A 23,202-nucleotide genomic window follows, 5' to 3' on the forward strand; every position below is an offset into this window, starting at 1 on the left:
ATTTTCTAGTGGGGACACTAGTTCTGAAGGCCTGTGCAATGGATTCCCTTAATTTGCATATATTTCCTCTCACTTCCTGTCTGGCTATGGGACAGGAAGTGAAGGGAAATCTCTGCAATGGGACAGGAATGGTAAAAAATTTGAAGCGACGCCCCCCCCCCCCCCCACAGTTGCAGAATGCCAACCGCCCACATACTGGAAGCAGTGCGGTCGATTTATGGGGGCGCTAAACTAATTTGCCTAACAGTGTAGCGCAAGCCGGAGGGGACACTGTCAGTGCTGCCCCCCTGCAAAGTGCTACCATAGGCCTGGGCCTTTTTGGCCTAGGCCAGGATACAGCATTGGTGGGGAGTCCATCTGAGGGGAGCCAATGAGAGGCTGGTGATCCAATAGGGTCTCGATAAACCACCGGGGATCAAGGTTAGCCGGACACTGAGAGGCGGTACCTGAAAACTATCTGAAGGAGATCCAGACGCAATTCTATCAAGGAGGATCATCTCCGTAATCTCAATCACAGAGAGGGCCTGTGGCAGAGACTTTTCCTTCAGGTTCGAGCGATACCCTGGCTGCTGGGTCGGTGAGAGTAGGCCTGTCCGGGTGCGTGGTGCCCACTTTGGCTGGAGTGGCGAAGATACAAAGCATTGTTGAAAGCAGGACTGTTTCCCTATTGTTGCGCCTGAGTCTGCTATTTCTCCTTCTGCTTCACCTCTACTCTTCATCACAAGTTCTAATGTTTTTACCCGGCTGGGCAATAAAGAGCACAGCAAAGACACCTATCGTGGACATTCCGTTACTGCTATATGCACCATTCACCCCTAGGCCGACGGAGGAGCCACGAGATAACACGTCACCCAAAACAAACCAGCAGCTCCTTCGGTGGTAGTGCTACACAAATAATCAAAAAAATAATCATTGGCCCGGATTCAAGAAGCAATTGCGTCTGCGTAACCATAGTTACGCAGCGCAATTGCTTACTTGCCCCGGCGTAACGAGTTCTCCTGATTCAGAGCGTTTGTTACGCCGACTACAGCCTAAGATATGCGTGGCATAAGCCTCCTTATGCCTTCATATCTTAGGCTGCATTCTTGCGATGACCGCTAGGGGGGCGCTCCCATTGTGCTCAGTGTATAGTATGCAAATTGCATACTAACGCCGATTCACAACGTTACGCGAGCCCTGCCTACGCAATTTACGTTGTTTCCGTACGGCGTGTTTAGCCTAAGGCTGCTCCTTCTAATAGCAGGGGCAGCCAATGCTAAAGTATACCCGTCGTTTGAAGCAAATGACGTCCTTGCGACGTCATTTGCCGCAATGCACGTCGGGAAAGTTTCCCGACGGAGCATGCGCTCTACGCTCGGCGCGGGAGCGCGCCTAATTTCAATGATTCCCGCCCCCTACGGGATCATTTACATTAGGCGCCCTTACGCAGGGCAAGTTTACACAGCGCACACGTAATTTATGGAGCTACTGCTCCGTGAATCGCGGGTAGCGCAGGAAATTTGCGGGGGCGCAGGGCAAAAACGCTGCCCTGCGCCTCCGTAACAAAGGGGCAAATCTACCTGAATCCGGGCCATTAGCTTTATTTTCCCTTCAGTGATCTTACCAGAAGTGGTGATGAAGATGAAGATCATCCAGTGGAGGATGCAGCCCACATGGTGGTCCATAGTCTGGAGGTCTCCACCTCTCCCGTATTAAAGACCCAATCCACGCTTTTTGTCCTCTCTTCTTCTCTCGGGTTCACAGGACCAGACACACAGCGCTCTCTCCTGACTGTCAGACCGCTATGGTTACATCTAGAGGTTGTCTCTGATATTCTGTTAGGTTGCCAGGTCTGCGTGTGACAGAGGAGTAAACATTGACTGTGTGGTGGAGGGAAGTGGGGTACGTCACCAATGGTGTAACGGGGAACTTCTATATCGGAGCGCTCTAATCTAATCTATGCAAAGCTCCGCTTGTTCATTGTGTTGACTATTACAGAACAAGAGAAAGAACTTCCTTGTTGGTTTTGATATCCGAGTTATAAAAACACTGAACTATTTATTCAGCTTCGAAAAGAAACCTGAAAGGATTATCTGACATGTGTGTATAAAGGGCGGGTTCTATCTACGGCAGGTAAACGTTTTCCATTCTCTTCTGGATGTAACAAAACCATAGAATGGTGAAGAGTGGTGAAGAGTGTCTTGTACGCAGCAAGGCCTTTCAGCTGCAAATTCCGACAGCAAAAAAATGAGACCTGGTTCTCAAATTTTCCGGCGGGAAAAGTTCTTGTCGGAAATTCCGATCGTCTGTATGCAGTTCCGACGCACAAAAAAACACGCATGCTCTGAATCAATTTGACGCAATCTCGGAATCAGTGAACTTAATTTTTCTGGGCTCGTCGTAGTGTTGTATGTCACCGGCGTTCTTGACGGCCGGAATTTTGTGTGACCGTGTGTATGCAACACAAGTTGTGAGCCAAAATTCCGTCGGAATTTCCGATCTTGTGTACGCGGCATAATAACAGTCGCTGATTTTTATAAAGAACAGGCCCGGAACAGAAGGGAACCTTTGTGTAGGGCCAACATGACTGGGGGAAGCTGTGGGGAGAACACCAGGAAGTGAGGTAGGGAGTGTGCCTGGAAAATAAGGGGAAGGGGAGTGTTGGTTAGGAGAATGGGGAGGAGTGGGAGTTAATTTTGACCCGGGTAGTGGGAGGGGTCAAGTGGTTAAAGACACGTTCGGAGCCGTAGTGTAACGGAGGTGGAGGACAGCATGACAGGGTGCAGGTAACAGGCGTAGGAGAAGGGGTTAAAAGAGTGGGGGTGTTAGAGTTTTCCTGAGAACTTACCTGGTTGGTGGAGATAGGAAGGAGGGAGGAGTTGCTGGATAGTGAGGAGAAGTGGGAGGAGGGGCATCGGCAGTCCGGGAGAGGAAGCTGAGGGAGAAAGTCCCACCCTCCCGCCCTAATTTTAAGAGGTAAGTGGTTTGTCGGTTTTAGGTAGGTGGCGGTGGGTTCCCCTGACGTTTTATAAATAGACGGATGGTTCGGTAAAACGGTGGGGGGCATAGTTTCAGGGATGGAGTCCCCCTTGGTGGTCTGGTGTCAGTCTGGACCACCAGGGGAGAAGTGGGTGGGGTCTGTGGTCAGCTAGGGTCCTCGAGGCGGTGGTTGCGACTGGGGACATGTTGTTAGCTACGATGGTACCACAGGCCCAAAAGAGTGATCAGGGGTTGTCAGGGGGTCTGACAACCAAGGTGTGGTAAAAGGTTTAAGAAAATATTAATATGTTAAATATTTAAGTTTGGGAGTTATATATATATATATATATATAATTTTTATATATATATATATTCAGTTATTTTGTATTTTGTTAATAAAGGCCTAACAGGCCATTTTAATCCAGCAGGTGTCAATGTGTTCATTGGGAAGGTTACAGTGGAAAGGGGTAGATACTTGTCTTGTTTGGTGCAGTAAGGTATCCGGCTGCCCTAGTCAAGGCAACTCCATTTATTTGTGGAAAATTCCTATCACATGTATAATTGATAAAACAAGATATTTTATCATTTATTTAACGTAAAATAATTTTTTTACATTTCAAATTTGCAGTAAACCAAAAAAAAAAGTCAAATGTTGCTTCTTTGTAACCAAAATACCGTTTCATTTCCTGCTCTTCTGGTTGGTTGTCTTCTTTTTCCCCTGCAGTTTTTCTTTTATTATCAACAATTGGACGGATCATGTGATTATTAGCAGGTAGCCCCTCCCACTTAGGAAGTGACGGGAAATGATGTATCAGTATCCACAGAGCCGGAACATTTTTATTCTAAAGTCTTTTATAAAAAGATAAGTATTTTTATTATATAGATTTTTTTTTTTTTAAGTTGGGAGTCCAACCCCTTTTGAATGAAGCACCCAGAGAATGAATGAATGAAGATCCTCAGGGGAGGGGACTTCCTGCTTTCAGTTCCAACTGGTGGCCAAATGCAACAATGGCCATGCTGGCCATTACAATGGCTCCTGGCTTGTAGGGATTTGCAGTGAAAGTCTAACATTATTATTATTGTTGTACAGGATTTATATAATGCCAACAGTTTGCGCAGCTCTTTACAACATGAGGACAGTACAATTACAATATAATTTAATACAGGAGGAATCAGAGGGCCCTACTCGTTAGAGAGCATCACATTTTTCCAAATCATCTCTGTAAAAAGTTTGGAATCCAGTTCCTTTTCAAATGAAGCACTCAGATCCTCAGGGGAGGGGACCTCCAGATTTCAGCTCCACCTGGTGGCCAATGGCAACAATGGCCGTGCTGGACATTCTATTGATTTTTGGCCTGTAGGCATTGGCAGTGAAAGTCTTACAGTATAATATTTTAAAATCATCTCTATGCATATTCTGTAAAAAGTTGGGAGTCCAACCCCCCTGTTGAATGAAGCACTCAGATCCTCAGAGGAGGGGACTTCCTGCTTCCAGTGCCACCTGGTGGCCAATTGCAACAATGGCTGTGCTGGCCATTCCATTGACTCCCTGGCCTGTAGGGATTGGCAGTGAAAGTCTTACAGTATTATTATTATTAGTATACAGGATTTATATGGCGCCAACAGTTTACGCAGCAAATTGCAACATGAAGGCAGAAAGTACAGTTACATTACAATTGAATACCGGAGGAATCAGTGGGCCCCGCATGTTAGAGCATCACATTTTTTCAAATTACATGAAAGCATATTATGTAAAAAGTCTGGAATCCAGGTCCTTTTAAATGCAGAACTCAGATCCTCAGGGGAGGAGACTGTCAGTGCCACCTGGTAGCCAATGGCAACAATGGATGTGCTGGCCATTCTATTAACTTTTGGCTTGTAGGGATTGCCATTGAAAGTCTTACAGTATCACATTTTTCAAATTCTCATATTTTGAGACTCTAGTCCCTTTAGATAGAAGCACTCAGATCCTCAGGGGAGGGGACTTTCAGATTTCAGTTCCACCTGATGGCCAATGGCAACAATGACTGTGCTGGCCATTCTATTGACTTTTGGCCTGCAGGGATTGGCAGTGAAAGTCTTACAGTATTATACTTTTTCTAAACCATCTCTATGCATATTCTGTAAAAAGTTGGGAGTCCAGCCCGTTTTGAATGAATCACTCAGATCCTCAGGGGAGGGGACTTCCTGCTTTCTGTGCCATCTGGTGGCCAATGGCTGTGCTGGCCATTCTATTAACTTTTGGCCTGTAGGGATTGGCAGTAAAAGTCTCACAGTATCACATTTTTCTAATTCTCATATTTTGAGACTCTAGTCCCTTTAGATAGAAGCAATCAGATCCTCAGGGGAGGAGACTTTCAGATTTCAGGTCCACCTGATGGCCAATGGCAACAATGACTGTGCTGGCCATTCTATTGACTTTTGGCCTGCAGGGATTGGCAGTGAAAGTCTTACAGTATTATACTTTTTCTAAACCATCTCTATGCATATTCTGTAAAAAGTTGGGAGTCCAGCCCGTTTGGAATGAAGCACTCAGATCCTCAGAGGAGGTGACTTCCCTTTTCTGTGCCATCTGGTGGCCAATGGCTGTGCTGGCCATTCTATTAACTTTTGGCCTGTAGGGATTAGCAGTAAAAGTCTCACAGTATCACATTTTTCTAATTCTCATATTTTGAGACTCTAGTCCTTTTAGATAGAAGCACTCAGATCCTTGTGGGAGGGGACTTTCAGATTTCAGGTCCACCTGATGACCAATGGCAACAATGACTGTGCTGGCCATTCTATTAACTTTTGGCATGCAGGGAAAGTCTTAAAGTATCAAATTGTTTCTAAACCATCTGTATGCATATTCTGTAATAAGTTGGGAGTCCAGTCCCTTTTGAATGAAGCACTCAGATCCTCAGAGGAGGTGACTTCCCTTTTCTGTGCCATCTGGTGGCCAATGGCTGTGCTGGCCATTCTATTGACTTTTGGTTTGTAGGGATTGGCAGTGAAAGCCTTACAGCATTGCATTTTTTCTAAATAATCTCTATGCATATTCTGTAATAAGTTGGGACTGGAGTCCAGCCTGTTTTGAATGAAGCACTTGGATCCTCAGGGGAGGGGACTTCCTGTTTTTGGTTGCGCTGGCCATTCCATTGACTCCTGGTTTGTAGGGATGGGCAGTGAAAGTCTTATAGTATCATTTTTTTTAAACAATCTCTATGCGTATTCTATAAAACCTACAAATGATCGAAGGAAAGTGAGATTCCATTTTTCACCCAGTGTTGTATTAGAATAGAACGTTGATTAGGATCCTCTGGGGAGGGGTCAGACTAATAGATAACGGGAAGGACTGAAGAGCATTCCACGGAGATCCTGTTCCCCCCGTAGGTCACTGTGATGTGTCCGGAGTGTACCACCGAGAAGACCATATTACATGCCTGTAAAACACAAGAGGAGTCCTGTGAATGGCTATACATAGTAAAGGAAGGAAGGAAACTTGAGCATCCAATAACAAAGCATCATTTTAAATACTATATATCCCACAATAGCCATAAAGGATATAGATCCACTCTGTGTGCACCAAACACCTATACAAACAAAGATATTACCTTGTGAAAGTAGCAGTGACATCATCACTGGGTTGTAGCCCATGCAGAGAGAAGAGCTGTGGGAGGGGCCTAGCAGGCTCCACCCTCTATAGGTTTCCTGCAGAAAACTACGGGAGGGGGCGGAGACAAGACCAGTCACCCGCCACAAGGAGAGAGAGGGCAGGGCTGTGGGAGGGGCCAGCAGGCTCCACCCTCTATAGGTTTCCTGCAGAAAACTACGGGAGGGGGCGGAGACAAGACCAGTCACCCTGCACAAAGAGAGGGCAGAGCTGAGGGAGGGGCCTAGCAAGCTTTATCCTCGACAGGCTGCCTGCAGAAAACTACTGGAGGGGGGCGGAGACAAGACCAGACACCCTGCACAAGGAGAGAGAGGGCAGAGCTGTGGGAGGGGCCCAGATGGCTCCACCCAATATAAGATCCCATATCCACATAAACCCTCTGCTGATTGGCTGCAGCTGCTGATCTTCACTGCATCTGAGCACCACAAACCAAAACCCCTTTTTAACTAATTTCTAATATTCAAAGCAACCTTACAATCTTGCATCAGAGTCCCCATCAGAATACCCCCTTACATCAGAGTCCCCATCAGAATACCCCCTTACATCAGAGTCCCCATCAATATGCCCCCTTACATCAGAGTCCCCATCAGAATACCCCCTTACATCAGAGTCCGCATCAAAATGCCCCCTTACATCAGAGTCCCCATCAGAATGCCCCCTTACATGAGAGTCCCCATCAGAATGCCCCCTTACATCAGAGTCCCCATCAGAATGCCCCTTACATCAGAGTCCCCATCAGAATACCCCCTTACATCAGAGTCCCCATCAGAATGCCCCCTTACATCAGAGTCCCCATCAGAATCCCCCTTACATCAGAGTCCCCATAAGAATGCCCCCTTACATCAGAGTCTTCATCAGAGTCCCCATCAATATGCCCCCTTTACATCAGGGTCCTCCTTTATCAGATTGCACATCAGACTCTCGCCTCACATGAGGGTCCCCATTATAGTCCCCCTTGAATTGGGGTCCCCTACACAGTGGAGACTGGTCACATCAGCTACAGGTCAGATAAAATCCTGTAGTGGGGCCACATTTGACTCACCTGGTGTAGTCTGGAGATCCCCGTCAAGTCCATCTAAATCTGCTAGTCCATCTATCTCTCCCTTCCCCCCCCCCCATGACTGACAATGCTGCTGTCCAAAGGTGTCTCCATTGCTCCCCCATCCAGAGTGAAGTCACCTTTTAAGCTGCGTACACACTATACGATTTTCTTTAGATTTTTTTTCCTGTGGATTTACCAAAATCATATAATATGGAGGTCAAGCCTTCAATTTGTATGCAATCAGGCCGGACCTTGTACTACATAGTTCTGGTAAATCTATAAGGAAATCAGACAACAAAAGTTGTATAGCGTGTATCCAGCTTAGGACAGGAGGCGTGTTACTGGCAGGATCACCTGGTAAAATAAAAGGGAAAAAAGCCTAAAAAAAAAGAAAACAAATTCAGCCACCACATCTAAGAATAGGAAATCTGCAACATATGGGAATGTTTTTTTTTGGGGGGGGGGGGGGTTATTATGCGGTGAGACCAAATATATTGATCACTAGACTTTGGTTTGCATAGATTCTAAATGACGGTTTGATTTCCACAAAGGGGTGAAAATAACCAAAACGCTACAAATGTCAGTTTTTTTGTAAATAATGGGGTAGATTCAAAAAGCAATTGCGTCTGCGTATCCATAGATACGCAGCGCAATTGCTTACTTGCTCCGGCGTATCGACTGCTCCTGATTCAGGAACCTCGATACGCCGACTGCAGCCTAAAATATGCGTGGCATAAGGCTCTTATGCCGTCGTATCGTAGGCTGCATTCTTACGCAGGCCGCTAGGTGGCGTTCCCGTAGTGGTCAGCGAAGAGTATGCAAATTGCATACTAACGCCGATTCACAACCCTACGCGAGCCCTGCGTACGCAGTTTACGTCGTTTGCGTTCGTCGGGTTCCGCGTAAGGCTGCTCCTGCTATTAGCAGGGGCAGCCAATGCTAAGTATACCCGTCGTTCCCGCGTCGCGATGTTTGAAAATTACGTTGTTTGCGTAAGTGAATCGTGAATGGCGCTGGATGCCATTTACATTCACGTTAAAGCAAATGACGTCCTTGCGACGTCATTTGCCGCAATGCACGTCGGGAAAGTTTCCCGACGGAGCATGCGCACTACGTTCGGCGCGGGAACGCGCCTAATTTAAATGATCCATGCCCCCTATGGGATCATTTAAATTACGCGCGCTTACGCCGGGCAGTTTTACGGAGCGCCCGCGCAAATTACGGAGCTACTGCTCCGTGAATCTAGCGTAGCGCAGGTAATTTACGGAGGCGCAGCGTAAAAACGGAACGCTGCGCCCTCCGTAACAGTGCGCAGCCCTACCTGAATCTACCCCAATGGATAAGCCACAAAGTCTGAGCAAAGAGAAGACGCCCCGTTCATGCTTTTTACAAAGTGGCCACCGGGGGGCGGTGTGTGACATTACCTGTCGTACGAAAGTGTTCAATACATTTGTGTCTACGCCGGTGGAACTTCGCATGGCGACCTTCAGCACGAGGGAACCTAAAAAACAAGAAATGTCATTCGTCATAAGTAGGGCCGTCTTTAATGTTGATTGGACCCTGGGCAAAACAAATGTTTCTCTCCCCCTGCTCTGAGACATACAATAAATATCAGCTAGACTTAAAATCAGTTTACTGTATCAGATCAGGCAGTGATTGTGATTGGTTGCCAGAGGTTACAGCATATCATTTACACTTACTGACTGGTTGCTAGAGGTTACAGCACACATTACGGCTCACTGATTAGCAGGGCCGCCATCAGGAATTATGGGGCCCCTTACACAGCTTCAGGCATGGGCCCCCTGGAGCAGAGAACCGTTGGGTGGGGGGAGTGCTGCCGTCTATAATTGAAAAGCGGGGGGGGGGGAGGCTGCCGCATAAAAAAAGGGGGGTAGCCATCCGGGGCCCTGGGGACCTCTGGGCCCTTTAATAATAAAAAATATATATATAAGGGGGGGTTGCCATCCAGGGCCCTGGGGAATATATAAACAAAGTTAAAAAAATAAACATTTATAAAAAAAAAAAAAAGGGGGTTTGCCACAAGGGGCCCTGGGGACCTCCTGAGCCCTTTAATAATAATATATATATATATATATATATATATATATATATATATATATATATATATATATATATATAAAAAAAGAAAGAAAAAGGCATAAAATAATATAATAACTTTTTTTTTTTTTTTTATAAAAAAAGGGGGGTTTTCATCTGGGGCCCTGGGGATCTCCGGGCCCCTGGGAACCCCCATACCCCTAAAAAAAAATTGGTCCTTTAATAAAAAATAAAATAAAAATATATTAGAAAAAATATATTTTTTTTAATAAAAAATAAATAAAAAAAAGGGGAGTTGGCATCCGGGCCCTGGGGACCTCCGGACCTCTAAAAAAAAAAAAATGGCCCTTTAATAAAATATAAAATAAAAATATATAAAAAAAATATATATTTTTTTTTATAAAGAATAAATAAAAAAAAGGGGAGTTGCCATCTGGGGCCCTGGGGACCTTCGGACCTCTAAAAAAAAAAAAATGGCCCTTTAATAAAATAAAAAAAAAAAATATATAAAAAAAATATATATTTTTTTTTATAAAGAATAAATAAAAAAAGGGGAGTTGGCATCCGGGCCCTGGGGACCTCCGGACCTCTAAAAAAAAAAAATGGCCCTTTAATAAAATATAAAATAAAAATATATAAAAAAAATATATATTTTTTTTTATAAAGAATAAATAAAAAAAAGGGGAGTTGCCATCTGGGGCCCTGGGGACCTTCGGACCTCTAAAAAAAAAAAAATGGCCCTTTAATAAAATATAAAATAAAAATATATAAAAAAAATATATATTTTTTTTTATAAAGAATAAATAAAAAAAGGGGAGTTGGCATCCGGGCCCTGGGGACCTCCGGACCTCTAAAAAAAAAAATGGCCCTTTAATAAAATATAAAATAAAAATATATAAAAAAAATATATATTTTTTTTTATAAAGAATAAATAAAAAAAAGGGGAGTTGCCATCTGGGGCCCTGCGGGCCTCCGACCCCCCCTTTTTTTTTTTAAAGGGGGTTGCCATCCGGGCCCCTGGGGACCTCCGGGCCCCTTCCAGGTGTACTGCCTGTATCCCCCTGATGGCGGCCCTGCTGATTAGTTGCTAGAGGTTACAGCACATGATTTCTTCTTGTTGATCGGTTGCTAGAGATTACTGTACAGTAATTCTGCTCACTGATTGGTTGCTAGAGGTTACAGCACTTCATCTCCTCGCTGCAGAGGGGCATGATATACATATGAATGCCGCCTTTTATTTACATATGAATGTTGCTGCTATTTACATATGTTGCTGGTAGGGCTATTGTTGCTGGCTGCTGAAAGATCTATTGATGCTGCCAGATGGTCTATTGTTGCTGGTGGGGGGGGGGGGATTATATTGCTGCTGATAGGGTTCTACTGTTGCTGGGGTGGTTATATTGTTGCCGGTGGGTGATCTATTGATGCTGGGGGTGCTTTTTCTTGCTGGGTGGGATTACTGTTGCTTGGGGTGTCTGGTATTAGAAGTGCTGGGGGATCTATTATTTCTGGGGGGTGTAGTGTTGTTTGGGGGTCTATTGTTGCTGATGAGGGATGTAGTGTTGCTGGTGGGTCTATTGTTGCTAAAGGGAATCCACTGTTATGGGGGGATCAGTTGATGCTGCCTGCTGGGGATCTATGGCTGCCAATAGGGGTCTACTATTGCTGCCTGCTGGAGATATATTTTTGCTGATAGGGGTATATTGTTACGGGGGGGTCTATTGTTGCTGGAGGGATCTCTCGTTGCTTGGGGTGTTTATTGTTGCTGGGAGAATCTATTGTTGCTAGGGAATCTATTGTTGCTAGTGGGAGATCTATTGTTGCTAGGGGTCCTATTATTGCTGGGGGTCAAATTTTTCGTGGGGAATCTATTGTTGGTGTTGGGATCTATTTTATCTGGGTGGGTTTATTGTTGCTTGTGGTTTCTATTTTTGCAGAGGGGGGGGTCCATTATTGCTGGGTCAGATTTATTGCTGCGGCCTGCTGGAGATCTAGTGTTGCCGATAGCGATCTATTGTTGATGGGGAGTCTATTGTTGCTGGAGGGATCTATTGTTTCTGGAGCGATCTATTGTTTCTGGAGCGATCTATTGTTGCTGGGGGGAACTATTGTTGCTTAGGGTGTTTATTGTTCCTGGGAGAATCTAGTGTTGCTAAGGAATCAATTGTTTCTAGTGGGAGATCTATTGTTGCTGGGGGGATCTAGTATTGCTGGGGGCCTAGTGTTGCTTGGGGAATCTATTGTTGGTGCTGGGATCTATTGTTGCTTTGTGGGTTTACTGTTGCTTGGGGTCTATTATTGCTGAAGGTGGATTTATTGTTGCTGGTGGGTGAGCTTTTGCTGCTAGGGGGTTCAACTGCTGCTGGTGGGGGGATCTAGCGTTTGCTTGTGGGAAACTATTGTTCCTGGGACAGTTAAATTGTTGCTGAGGGGGATCTACTGTTGTGGCGGGGATCAGTGGTTTAATTCTCCGGCATTTACTAAAAAAAAAAAATATCAGTTTTTGGGAAGTTTACCAAACAGCAGACATGTTTCTGCAAACATTACAATGCCGACCACCACAAAGAAACCAGCACCCTGCATACTGTATACTCCTAAGTGTAATAAATAAGCAAGCCGACGTGTAAGGAGCCGGTAACTGGAAGCTACTTACCTCTTGCAACAGAGGAGTACTGTGTGCTGCTGAAGCTAGATTTAGTTGTGGTCCAGTTTGCAGATGGAGTTGTGGAATTAAATGGAGATTGGCTTGTAGATGGTGTTGTTGGTATTGGAGTGGTAGGTGGTGTTGTGCTTTGCACTGCTGGAGTGGTAGGTGGTGTTGTGGTTTGCACCACTGTAGTTGTGGTTGAGATTGTAGTTTGAGCTGTGGGCGTGGACTCAGTTGTGGTTGAGGTTGTAGTCCTAGTTGTTGCTGTGGATGTAGTTGTGGTTGAGGTTGTAGGGACAGTTGTTGGGGTGGACTCAGTTGTGGTTGAGGTTGTAGTCCTAGTTGTTGCTGTGGTTGAGGTTGTAGGGACAGTTGTTGGGGTGGACTCAGTTGTGGTTGAGGTTGTAGTCCTAGTTGTTGCTGTGGTTGAGGTTGTAGGGTCAGTTGTTGGGGTGGACTCAGTTGTGGTTGAATTTGTAAGCTTAGCTGTTGGTATGGACTCAATTGAGGTTGAGGTTGTGCTTTCAGTTGTTGGTGTGGTTGAGGTTGTGGTAGATGATGTTGTGCTTTGCACTGCTGGAGTGGTAGGTGGTGTTGTGGTTTGCACCACTGTAGTTGTAGTTGAGGTTGCAGTTTGAGCTGTGGGCGTGGACTCAGTTGTGGTTGAGGTTGTAGGGACAGTTGTTGGGGTGGACTCAGCTGTGGTTAAGTTTGTAATCTTAGCTGTTGGTATGGACTCAATTGTGGTTGAGGTTGTGCTTTCAGCTGTTGGTGTGGTCTCAGTTATGGTTGAGGTTGTAGTGTCAGTGGTAGATGATGTTGTGCTTTGCACTGCTGGAGTGGTAGCTGTTGTTGTGTTTTGTACTGCTGGAGCGGTTGGTGGTGTTGTTGGTATTGGAGTGGTAGGTAATGTTGTGTTTTGTACTGCTGGAGCGGTTGGTGGTGTTGTTGGTATTGGAGTGGTAGGTGATGTTGTGCTTTGCACTGCTGGAGCGGTATGTATTGTTGTGGTTTGCACCACTGTAGTTGTAGTTGAGGTTGCAGTTTGAGCTGTGGGCGTGAACTCAGTTGTGGTTGAGGTTGTAGTCTCAGTTGTTGGTATGGAGTCAGTTGTGGTTGAGGTTACAGTTTGAGCTGTGGGCGTGGACTCAGTTGTGGTTGAGGTTGTAGTCCTAGTTGTTGCTGTGGATGTAGTTGTGGTTGAGGTTGTAGGGACAGTTGTTGGGGTGGACTCAGCTGTGGTTGAATTTGTAAGCTTAGCTGTTGGTATGGACTCAATTGTGGTTGAGGTTGTATTGTCAGTGGTAGGTGGTGTTGTGCTTTGCACTGCTGGAGTGGTAGGTAGTGTTGTGGTTTGAAAAATTGGATTGATAAATGGTGTTGTGGTTTCTGGTACTGGAGTGGTAGATGATGATGTTGAAGTCCTAGTTGTTGCTGTGGATGTAGTTGTGGTTGAGGTTGTGCTTTCAGCTGTTGGTGTGGTCTCAGTTGTGGTTGAGGTTGTAGTGTCAGTGGTAGGTGGTGTTGTGCTTTGCACTCCTGGAGCGGTAGGTGGTGTTGTGGATTGCACCACTGTAGTTGTAGTTGAGGTTGCAGTTTGAGGTGTGGGCGTGGACTCAGTTGTGGTTGAGGTTGTAGTCTCAGTTGTTGGTATGGAGTCAGTTGTAGTTGAGTTTGCAGTTTGAGCTGTGGGCGTGGACTCGGTTGAGGTTGTAGTCTCAGTTGTTGGTATGGAGTCAATTGTGGTTGAGGTTGAATTGTCAGTGGTAGGTGGTGTTGTGCTTTGCACTGCTGGAGTGGTAGGTAGTGTTGTGGTTTGAACAATTGGATTGATAAATGGTGTTGTGGTTTCTGGTACTGGAGTGGTAGATGGTGTTGTGGTTTGCACTATAGGAGCAGTTGTAGCCGATGTTGTAGATTCAGTTGTTGGTTTGGGCTGAGCTGTAGTTGGGGTAGTGGTGTTATTTGTTAATACAGACTCAGTTGATGTTGCGGTTATAGTCTCAGTTGTTTGTGTGAACTCAGTTGTAGCTGAGGTAGGTGTAGATTCAGTTATTGTGGATTCAGTTACAGTTGAAGTCTTAGTTATTGCTGTGGTTCCACTTGTTGCTGTGGTTGTAGATTCAGTCGTTGGTATGGACTCAGTTGTGGTTGAAGATGCAGGGTCAGTTGTTGGTGTGGACCTAGCTATGGTCTCAGTTGACGTTGTTATTGCTGTGGTCTCAGTTGTGGACGAGGTTGTAGTCTCAGTTGTTGGTATGGATTCAGTTGTGGTTGAGGTTGTAGTTTGAGCTGTGGGCATGGACTCAGTTGTGGTTGAGGTTGTAGGGTCAGTTGTTGGGGTGGACTCAGTTGTGGTTGAATTTGTAATCTTAGCTGTTGGTATGGACTCAATTGTGGTTGAGGTTGTGCTTTCAGCTGTTGGTGTGGTCTCAGTTGTGGTTGAGGTTGTAGTGTCACTGGTAGATGATGTTGTGTTTTGTACTGCTGGAGCGGTTGGTGGTGTTGTTGGTATTGGAGTGGTAGGTGACATTGTGCTTTGCACTGCTGGAGTGGTAGGTGGTGTTGTGGTTTGCACCACTGTAGTTGTAGTTGAGTTTGTAGTTTGAGCTGTGGGCGTGGACTCAGTTGTGGCTGAGGTTGTAGTCCTAGTTGTTGCTGTGGATGTAGTTGTGGTTGAGGTTGTAGGGACAGTTGTTGGGGTGGACTCAGCTGTGGTTGAATTTGTAAGCTTAGCTGTTGGTATGGACTCAATTGTGGTTGAGGTTGTATTGTCAGTGCTAGGTAGTGTTGTGCTTTGCACTGCTGGAGTGGTAGGTGATGATGTGCTTTGCACTGCTGGAGTGGTAGGTGATGATGTGCTTTGCACTGTTGGAGTGGTAGGTAGTGTTGTGGTTTGAACAATTGGATTGATAAATGGTGTTGTGGTTTCTGGTACTGGAGTGGTGGATGATGATGATGTTGTGGTTTGCACTATAGGAGCAGTTGTAGCCGATGTTCTAGATTCAGTTGTTGGTTTGGGCTCAGCTGTAGTTGGGATAGTGGTGTTATTTGTTAATACAGACTTAGTTGATGTTGCGGTTATAGTCTCAGTTGTTTGTGTGAACTCAGTTGTAGCTGAGGTTGTAGATTCAGTTATTGTGGATTCAGTTACAGTTGAAATCTTAGTTATTGGTGTGGTTCCACTTGTTGCTGTGGTTGTAGATTCAGTCATTGGTATGGACTCAGTTGTGGTTGAAGTTGCAGAATCAGTTGTTGGTGTGGATCTAGCTGTGGTCGAAGTTGACATCTCAGTTGGTGTTGTTATTGCTTTGGTCTCAGTTGTGGATGAGGCTGTAGTCTCAGTTGTTGGTATGGATTCAGTTGTAGTTAAGGTTGTAGTTTGAGCTGTTGGTATGGACTCAATTGTGGTTGAGATTGTGCTTTCAGTTGTTGGTGTGGTCTTAGTTGAGGTTGTAGTGTCAGTTGTCATTGTGGACTTATTTGTGGTTGAAGTTGATGTTTCAGTAGTTAATACTGATCCAGTTGTTGTAGAGGTTGTAGTTTCAGTTGCTGGTGTAGATTCAGCTGTGGTTGAGGTTATAGTTTCTGTTACTGGTCTAGATTCAGCTGTGGTTGAGGTTGTAGTTCCAGTTGCTGGTGTAGATTCAGCTGTGGTAGAGGTTGTAGTTTCCATTAGTGGTCTAGATTCAGTTGTGGTTGAGGTTGTAGTTTCAGTTGCTGGTCTAGATTCAGTTGCGGTTGTGGATTCAGTTGTGGTTGAGGTTGTAGATCGAGCTGCTGGTGTAGATTCGGTTGTGGTTGCGGTTGTAGTTTCAGTTGCTAATCTAGATGAAGTTGTGGTAGAAATTGTAGTTCCAGTTGCTTGTGTAGATTCAGTTTTGGTTGAGGTTGTAGTTTCAGTTGCTGGTGTAGATTCAGTTGTGGTTGTAGTTTCAGTTGCTGCTGTAGATTCAGTTGTGATTGTAGTTTCAGTTGTTGGTGTAGATTTAGTTGTGGTTAAGGTTGTAGTTTCAGTTGCTGGTGTAGATTCAGTTGAGGTTGTAGTTTCAGTTGTTGGTGTAGATTCAGTTGAGGTTGTAGTTTCAGTTGTTGGTGTAGATTCAGTTGTGGTTGTAGTTTCAGTTGTTGGTGTAGATTCAGTTGTGGTTGTAGTTTCAGTTGTTGGTGTAGATTCAGTTGTGGTTGTAGTTTCAGTTGTTGGTGTAGATTCAGTTGTGGTTGTAGTTTCAGTTGTGGGTGTAGATTCAGTTGCGGTTGTAGTTTCAGTTGTTGGTGTAGATTTAGTTGTGGTTGAGGTTGTAGTTTCAGTTGCTGGTGTAGATTCAGTTGAGGTTGTAGTTTCAGTTGTTGGTATAGATTCAGTTGAGGTTGTAGTTTCAGTTGCTGGTGTAGATTCAGTTGAGGTTGTAGTTTTAGTTGTTGGTGTAGATTCAGTTGTGGTTGTAGTTTCAGTTGTTGGTGTAGATTCAGTTGTGGTTGTAGTTTCAGTTGTTGGTGTAGATTCAGTTGAGGTTGTAGTTTCAGTTGCTGGTGTAGATTCAGTTGAGGTTGTAGTTTCAGTTGTTGGTGTAGATTCAGTTGAGGTTGTAGTTTCAGTTGCTGGTGTAGATTCAGTTGAGGTTGTAGTTTCAGTTGCTGGTGTAGATTCAGTTGAGGTTGTAGTTTCAGTTGTTGGTGTAGATTCAGTTGTGGTTGTAGTTTCAGTTGTTGGAGTAGATTCAGTTGAGGTTGTAGTTTCAGTTGTTGGTGTAGATTCAGTTGCTGGTGTAGATTCAGTTGTGGTTGTAGTTTCAGTTGTTGGTGTAGATTCAGTTGAGGTTGTAGTTTCAGTTGCTGGTGTAGATTCAGTTGTTGGTGTAGATTCAGTTGTGGTTGTAGTTTCAGTTGTTGGTGTAGATTCAGTTGAGGTTGTAGTTTCAGTTGCTGGTGTAGATTCAGTTGAGGTTGTAGTTTCAGTTGCTGTTGTGGTCACAGTTGTGTTATAGGTTGTAGTCCCAGTCGTTGTTGAGGTTGCAGCCTCTACTACTAATACGGGATAGACTGAATCTGCAGTTGTATTTGGTGCAAAAGCTAAAAGAGCAGAAGATGAATAAAATATCAGTAAATTCACATAATACGATGAAAGAGAAGCAAGCACTAATATTGCCGGAGAGTGACTGTGAATGCCATAAATATTCAGTATCGGAAATGTATCAGATTTGATTTCTGACAATTCCCTAATTCCAGAGCTTTCTTAATTCCGGAGCAAATATTTGTGAAAAACATCTCAATTTAAGAGATTTTCACCTTGACAGGAAGTATGGAGCAGAGGTGCCCCTGTTTCCCCACTTTTATATCCTAGCAATCAAGCTGTTACCTACAGGTCTAAGGCAGTTTTTCTCAACCTTTTTTCAGTCATGGTAACCTTTAAAACTATGGACAATCTCGAGGGATCCTCCAAAATTATGGACAATCTCGAGGCATCCTCCAAAATTATGGACAATCTCGAGGCATCCTCCAAAATGATAGACAATCTCGAGGCACCCTCCAAAATTATGGACATTCTCGAGGCACCCTCCAAAATTATGGACAATCTCGAGGCATCCTCCAAAATTATGGACAATCTCGAGGCATCCTCCAAAATTATGGACAATCTGGAGGCACCCTCCAAAATTATGGACAATCTGGAGGCACCCTCCAAAATTATGGACAATCTCGAGGCACCCTCCAAAATTATGGACAATCTCGAGGCACCCTCCAAAATTATGGACATTCTCGAGGCATCCTCCAAAATGATGGACAATCTCGAGGCACCCTCCAAAATGATGGGCAGTCTCGAGGCATCCTCCAAAATTATGGACAATCTTAAGGCATCCTCCATAACTATGGACAATCTCGAGGCATCCTCCAAAACTATGGACAATCTCGAGGCACCCTCCAAAATTATGGAAATTCTCGAGGCATCCTCCAAAATTATGGACAATCTCGAGGCACCCTCCAAAATTATGGACAATCTCGAGGCACCCTCCAAAATGATGGACAATCTTAAGGCATCCTCCATAACTATGGACAATAGAGGCATCCTCCATAACTATGGACAATCTCAAAGGCTTCCTCCAAAATTATGGACAGTCTCGAGGCATCCTCCAAAATTATGGACAATCTCCAGTAGGGCTGTCCTGATACCGATACTAGCATCGGTATCGGGACCGATACCGAGCATTTGCGCGAGTACTTGTACTCGCGCAAATGCTCCCGATGCTTCACCCGATACCTGGGATATGAGAGAGAGAGGCAGTGTTAACAGAAAGTCAGCGGGCGGAGTCAGCGGGCAGAGTCACGAGCGGAGTCCGCGGGCGGAGTCAGCGGGCGGAGTCATGAGCGGAGCAAAAATCGGAGCAAGGAGTCCACGTGCAAGTAAGCTGGCAGGGGTGCAGGGCGCCGCACGCAGCTGCATCATCCATCGCTATCATTGTCTAGAGTCATCACATTTGGCAAGTAATGTGACGCTATGGTTGCCTTGAACATCCCGACGCCCATATTGGTAAACCCTCAACCCGGCCACATTCAGCCAGCAGCAGACATCTTGTTACACCCAGCCCATATAGTTTGGGCTGGGTGTAACAAGATGTCCGCTGCTGCTTTTATGCGGCCGAGTGCAGGGTGTACCAAGATGGGCGCCGTAGGCAGCATAGTAAAATATTTAAGTTTTCTTTTTCCTCTCATGTAATTTAAGTGCCAGATATCAGTACCAGCCACCTGTAAGTGCCAGCCATCAATCAGTGCCATCTGTCAGTGCCCAGCCATCAGTGCCCAGCCATCTGTCAGTGCCCAGCCATCAGTGTCCAGCCATCAGTGCCAAGCCATCAGTGTCCAGCCATCGGTGCCCAGCCATCAGTGACCAGACATCCATCAGTGCCCAGCCATCCAGTGCCTAGCCATCCACCAGTGTCCAGTCGTCAGTGCCAAGCCATCAGTGTCCAGCCATCAGTGCCAAGCCATCAGTGTCCAGCCATCGGTGCCCAGCCATCAGTGACCAGACATCCATCAGTGCCCAGCCATCCATCAGTGCCTATCCATCCACCAGTGTCCAGCCGTCAGTGCCCAGCCATCAGTGCCCAGCCATCAGTCAGTGCCATCCATCAGTGCTCACCTGTCAGTGTCAGCCATGAATCAGTGCTCAACAGTCAGTGGTCATCAGTTAGTGCCAGCCATCAGTGCATGCCACCCATCAGTGCTCATCAGTAGCACATATCAGTGCACTACTCACCAATGCTGAATCAGTGCCACTTATCAGTGCTCATCAGTCAGTGCCAGCCATTAGTGCCAGGCATCTGTGTGTGACACTTATCAGTGTCCATCAGTCAGTGGCACCTAACCGTGCCCAGCCATCAGTGCCACAGCCAGCCATCAGTCAGTGCCACCTTTTAGTGCCCATCAGTCAGTGTCACTGTCACATGACATTAAAAAAAGTATCGGTAATCGGTATCGGCGAGTACTTGAAAAAAGTATCGGTACTTGTACTCGGTCTTAAAAAAGTGGTAAAGGGACAACCCTAATCTCGAGGCATCCTCCAAAATTATGGACAATCTCGAGGCATCCTCCAAAATTATGGACAATCTCGAGGCATCCTCCAAAATTATGGACAATCTCGAGGCATCCTCCAAAATTATGGACAGTCTTGAGGCATCCTCCAAAATTATGGAAATTCTCGAGGCATCCTCCAAAATTATGGACAGTCTTGAGGCACCACATTCTAAAATGTAAAAACTGTTCTGATAGTTTTACATAATACAGCAACATCAATACACATGGGACACCCAACGTTAGAGGTGATTTATTCTTTCAAAACAAATAACATTTTGCAAACTGGTACTGACTAATATTACAATGTTTCTCTTCTCCCACAATTTTTCTCCATTACTTAGCTAACGAGACCCCAAAGCTAATGGAGAAAGGAAAGGGATGGTGAAACAAGGATGATGGGCAGTCAACTGACATCCTTCTTATCAACTGATGACGTCATTGGACGTTAGGAGGTTGTCAGCTAGAAGGTTGTGATGGTGTACAATGAAAACCTGTGACTTTGTGTAACTAAAAGGCAGGTTTCATCCACTCCATTGTATACAATTTTGGGGCAATTTTTAGGCATTTTGACAATGAAACCCCTGAAGAGACCTCAAGGAACCCTGGTTGTTCTGAGTCACCACTTGTTTCCACCCCCTACTCACCTCTGAGCACCATCCCTTGTCTCCACCCATAACCCACCTCCAGCACCGTCCATTGTCTCCACCCATAACCCACCTCCAGCACGTCCCTTGTCTCCACCCCTACCCACCTCTGAGCACCGTCCCTTGTCTCCACCCCCTACCCACTTCCGAGCACTGTCTCTTGTCTCCACCACCTACTCACCTCTGAGCACCGTATCTTGTCTCCACCCATAACCCCCCTCCAGCACCGTCCCTTTTTCTCCACCCATAACCCCCCTCCAGCACGTCCCTAGTCTCCACCCATAACCCACCTCCAGCACCGTCCCTTGTCTCCACCCATAACCCACCTCCAGCACGTCCCTTGTCTCCACCCACAACCCCCCCTCCAGCACCGTCCCTTCTCTCCACCCATAACCCACCTCCAGCACCGTCCCCTGTCTCCACCCATAACCCCCCTCCAGCACCGTCCCTTGTCTCCACCCATAACCCACCTCCAGCACCGTCCCTTGTCTCCACCCCTACCCACCTCTGAGCACCGTCCCTTGTCTCCACCCCCTACCCACTTCCGAGCACTGTCTCTTGTCTCCACCACCTACTCACCTCTGAGCACCGTATCTTGTCTCCACCCATAACCCCCCTCCAGCACCGTCCCTTTTTCTCCACCCATAACCCACCTCCAGCACCGTCCCTTGTCTCCACCCATAACCCACCTCCAGCACGTCCCTTGTCTCCACCCCTACTCACCTCTGAGCACTGTCCCTTGTCTCCACCCCCTACCCACTTCCGAGCACTGTCTCTTGTCTCTACCACCTACTCACCTCTGAGCACGTATCTTGTCTCACCCATAACCCCCCTCCAGCACGTCCCTTGTCTCCACCCATAACCCACCTCCAGCACCGTCCCTTGTCTCCACCCATAACCCACCTCCAGCACGTCCCTTTTCTCCACCCCTACCCACCTCTGAGCACCGTCCCTTGTCTCCACCCCCTACCCACTTCCGAGCACTGTCTCTTGTCTCCACCATCTACTCACCTCTGAGCACCGTATCTTGTCTCCACCCATAACCCCCCTCCAGCACCGTCCCTTTTTCTCCACCCATAACCCACCTCCAGCACGTCCCTTGTCTCCACCCCCTATCCACCTCTGAGCACCGTCCCTTGTCTCCACCCCTACCCATCTCCAAGCACTGTCCCTTGTCTCCACCCCCTACCTACCTCCATGTACTGTCCCTTGTCTCCACCCCCTACCTACCTCCATGTACTGTTCCTTGTCTCCACCCCCTACCCACTTCTGAGCACATGTCTTTCCCTGATATCTCTCTCTCTCTCTCTCTCCATTGTCTCTCTCTCTCTGATGTAAGAAAGTAGGAAGTGTTTCCTTGCCTGCCAGAGTCCTTTCCATTGGTCCTGAGGCCCTTTCCATTGGTCCCGAGGCCCTTTCCATTGGTCCCGAGGCCCTTTTCATTGGTCCCGAGGCCCTTTCCATTGGTCCTGAGGCCCTTTCCATTGGTCCTGTGGCCCTTTCCATTGGTCCTGAGGCCCTTTCCATTGGTCCTGAGGCCCTTTCCATTGATCCCGAGGCCCTTTTCATTGGTCTGGTCCCGAGGCCCTTTCCATTGGTCCCGAAGTCCTTTCCATTGGTCCCAAAGTCCTTTCTATTGGTCCCAAGGCCCTTTCCATTGGCCCAGAGGCCTTTTTCATTGGTCTGGTCCCGAGGCCCTTTCCATTGGTCCCGAGGCCCTTTCCATTGGTCTCGAAGTCTTTTCCATTGGTCCCGAGGCCCTTTCCATTGGTCCCGAAGTCCTTTCCATTGGTCCCAAGGCCCTTTCCATTGGCCCAGAGGCCCTTTCCATTGGTCTGGTCCCGAGACCCTTTCCATTGGTCCCGAGGCCCTTTCCATTAGTCCTGAGGTCCTTTTAACTAATCCCAGGGCTCTTTATATGGGTCCCATAGCCCTTTTCATACAAAGATATGGAAACATAGAAAAGTGAGGGCAGAAAAAAAAAATCAAGTAGTGCATTCAAGTTTGCCCATTTTTTTGGTAAAATTTTTGGTCTGAGTATCAGTTCTCACTGATCCAGACACCCTTTACTCTCATTGCAGAGCCCCTTTATAAGCCCCAGTTCACACTGCTATACAAAAAGTCCTATGAAAAGTAAAAACACAAATGCGTTAATTAATGCGACTCCCTGGCTGATCAGGTCTCAGAACCCACTTCCTGATTGGCCGGGAGTAGAATCAGGAAGACAAAAGCGAATATTAATTTGCTATTGTCACACAACTAGGTGGGCTCAGGGCGCGGTGCTCTGCGCCCCGTGCCAACCCTTTTTTAAAGCCAATTACAGCCTCGGGCTCTAATCATGTGCTAAAAAAAAAAAAACAACTGTTGGAATCCATGTTTCCAGTGCCCTGCATGTAGATTAGGAGCCAGGCACATGGATTAGGGGGGCGGCCCATGCGTCCCCCTAATGGACGGGCCACCACTGGTTCCTGCACTACTTTTATGCAACTTTGGTGCGATTTAAGTGCCATAGACTGCAAAGTTAACTAAAGTCCCATGCAAGCCACAAGGAAAACACAAGCAAGTTTCACGATTTTGGGCCCCCCCCCCCCCCCGTGATGGCAGAACACCAAGGCCCAGTTGCAAGTATGAC

The 23,202-nt window shown here is 46.3% G+C and overlaps 1 protein-coding gene across 1 annotated transcript; it reads right to left on the bottom strand.

The window, feature by feature from the left end:
- Window positions 1-3,808: 3,808 nt before the first annotated feature.
- On the bottom strand, window positions 3,809-22,448 carry LOC120939720 (mucin-2-like). The gene is made up of 6 exons (XM_040352048.1): window positions 21,932-22,448; window positions 15,204-17,592; window positions 14,236-15,137; window positions 12,364-13,776; window positions 9,077-9,153; window positions 3,809-6,380 (listed from the first exon to the last, which is right to left on the bottom strand). The coding sequence occupies exons 1-6, from the start codon at window positions 22,446-22,448 to the stop codon at window positions 6,273-6,275; spliced, it is 5,406 nt and encodes a 1,801-aa protein (XP_040207982.1). The 3' UTR covers window positions 3,809-6,272.
- Between the last annotated feature and the right edge of the window lie 754 nt (window positions 22,449-23,202).

The sequence above is a fragment of the Rana temporaria genome, chromosome 5, assembly GCF_905171775.1.
Source record: "Rana temporaria chromosome 5, aRanTem1.1, whole genome shotgun sequence".
Classification (NCBI taxonomy): domain Eukaryota; kingdom Metazoa; phylum Chordata; class Amphibia; order Anura; family Ranidae; genus Rana; species Rana temporaria.

What these genes read in the sequence shown, in the direction of transcription:
- LOC120939720 (XM_040352048.1), bottom strand. Translation starts at nt 22,448, where the DNA reads ATGGAAAGGGCCTCGGGACCAATGGAAAGGGTCTCGGGACCAGACCAA. An exon ending in AATGGAAAGGACTCTGGCAG is followed by an intron (nt 17,593 to 21,931) that starts GCAAGGAAACAC and finishes TCCGGAATTAAG; the next exon opens with AAAGCTCTGGAATTAGGGAA. An exon ending in GTACTCCTCTGTTGCAAGAG is followed by an intron (nt 9,154 to 12,363) that starts GTAAGTAGCTTC and finishes CTTGTTTTTTAG; the next exon opens with GTTCCCTCGTGCTGAAGGTC.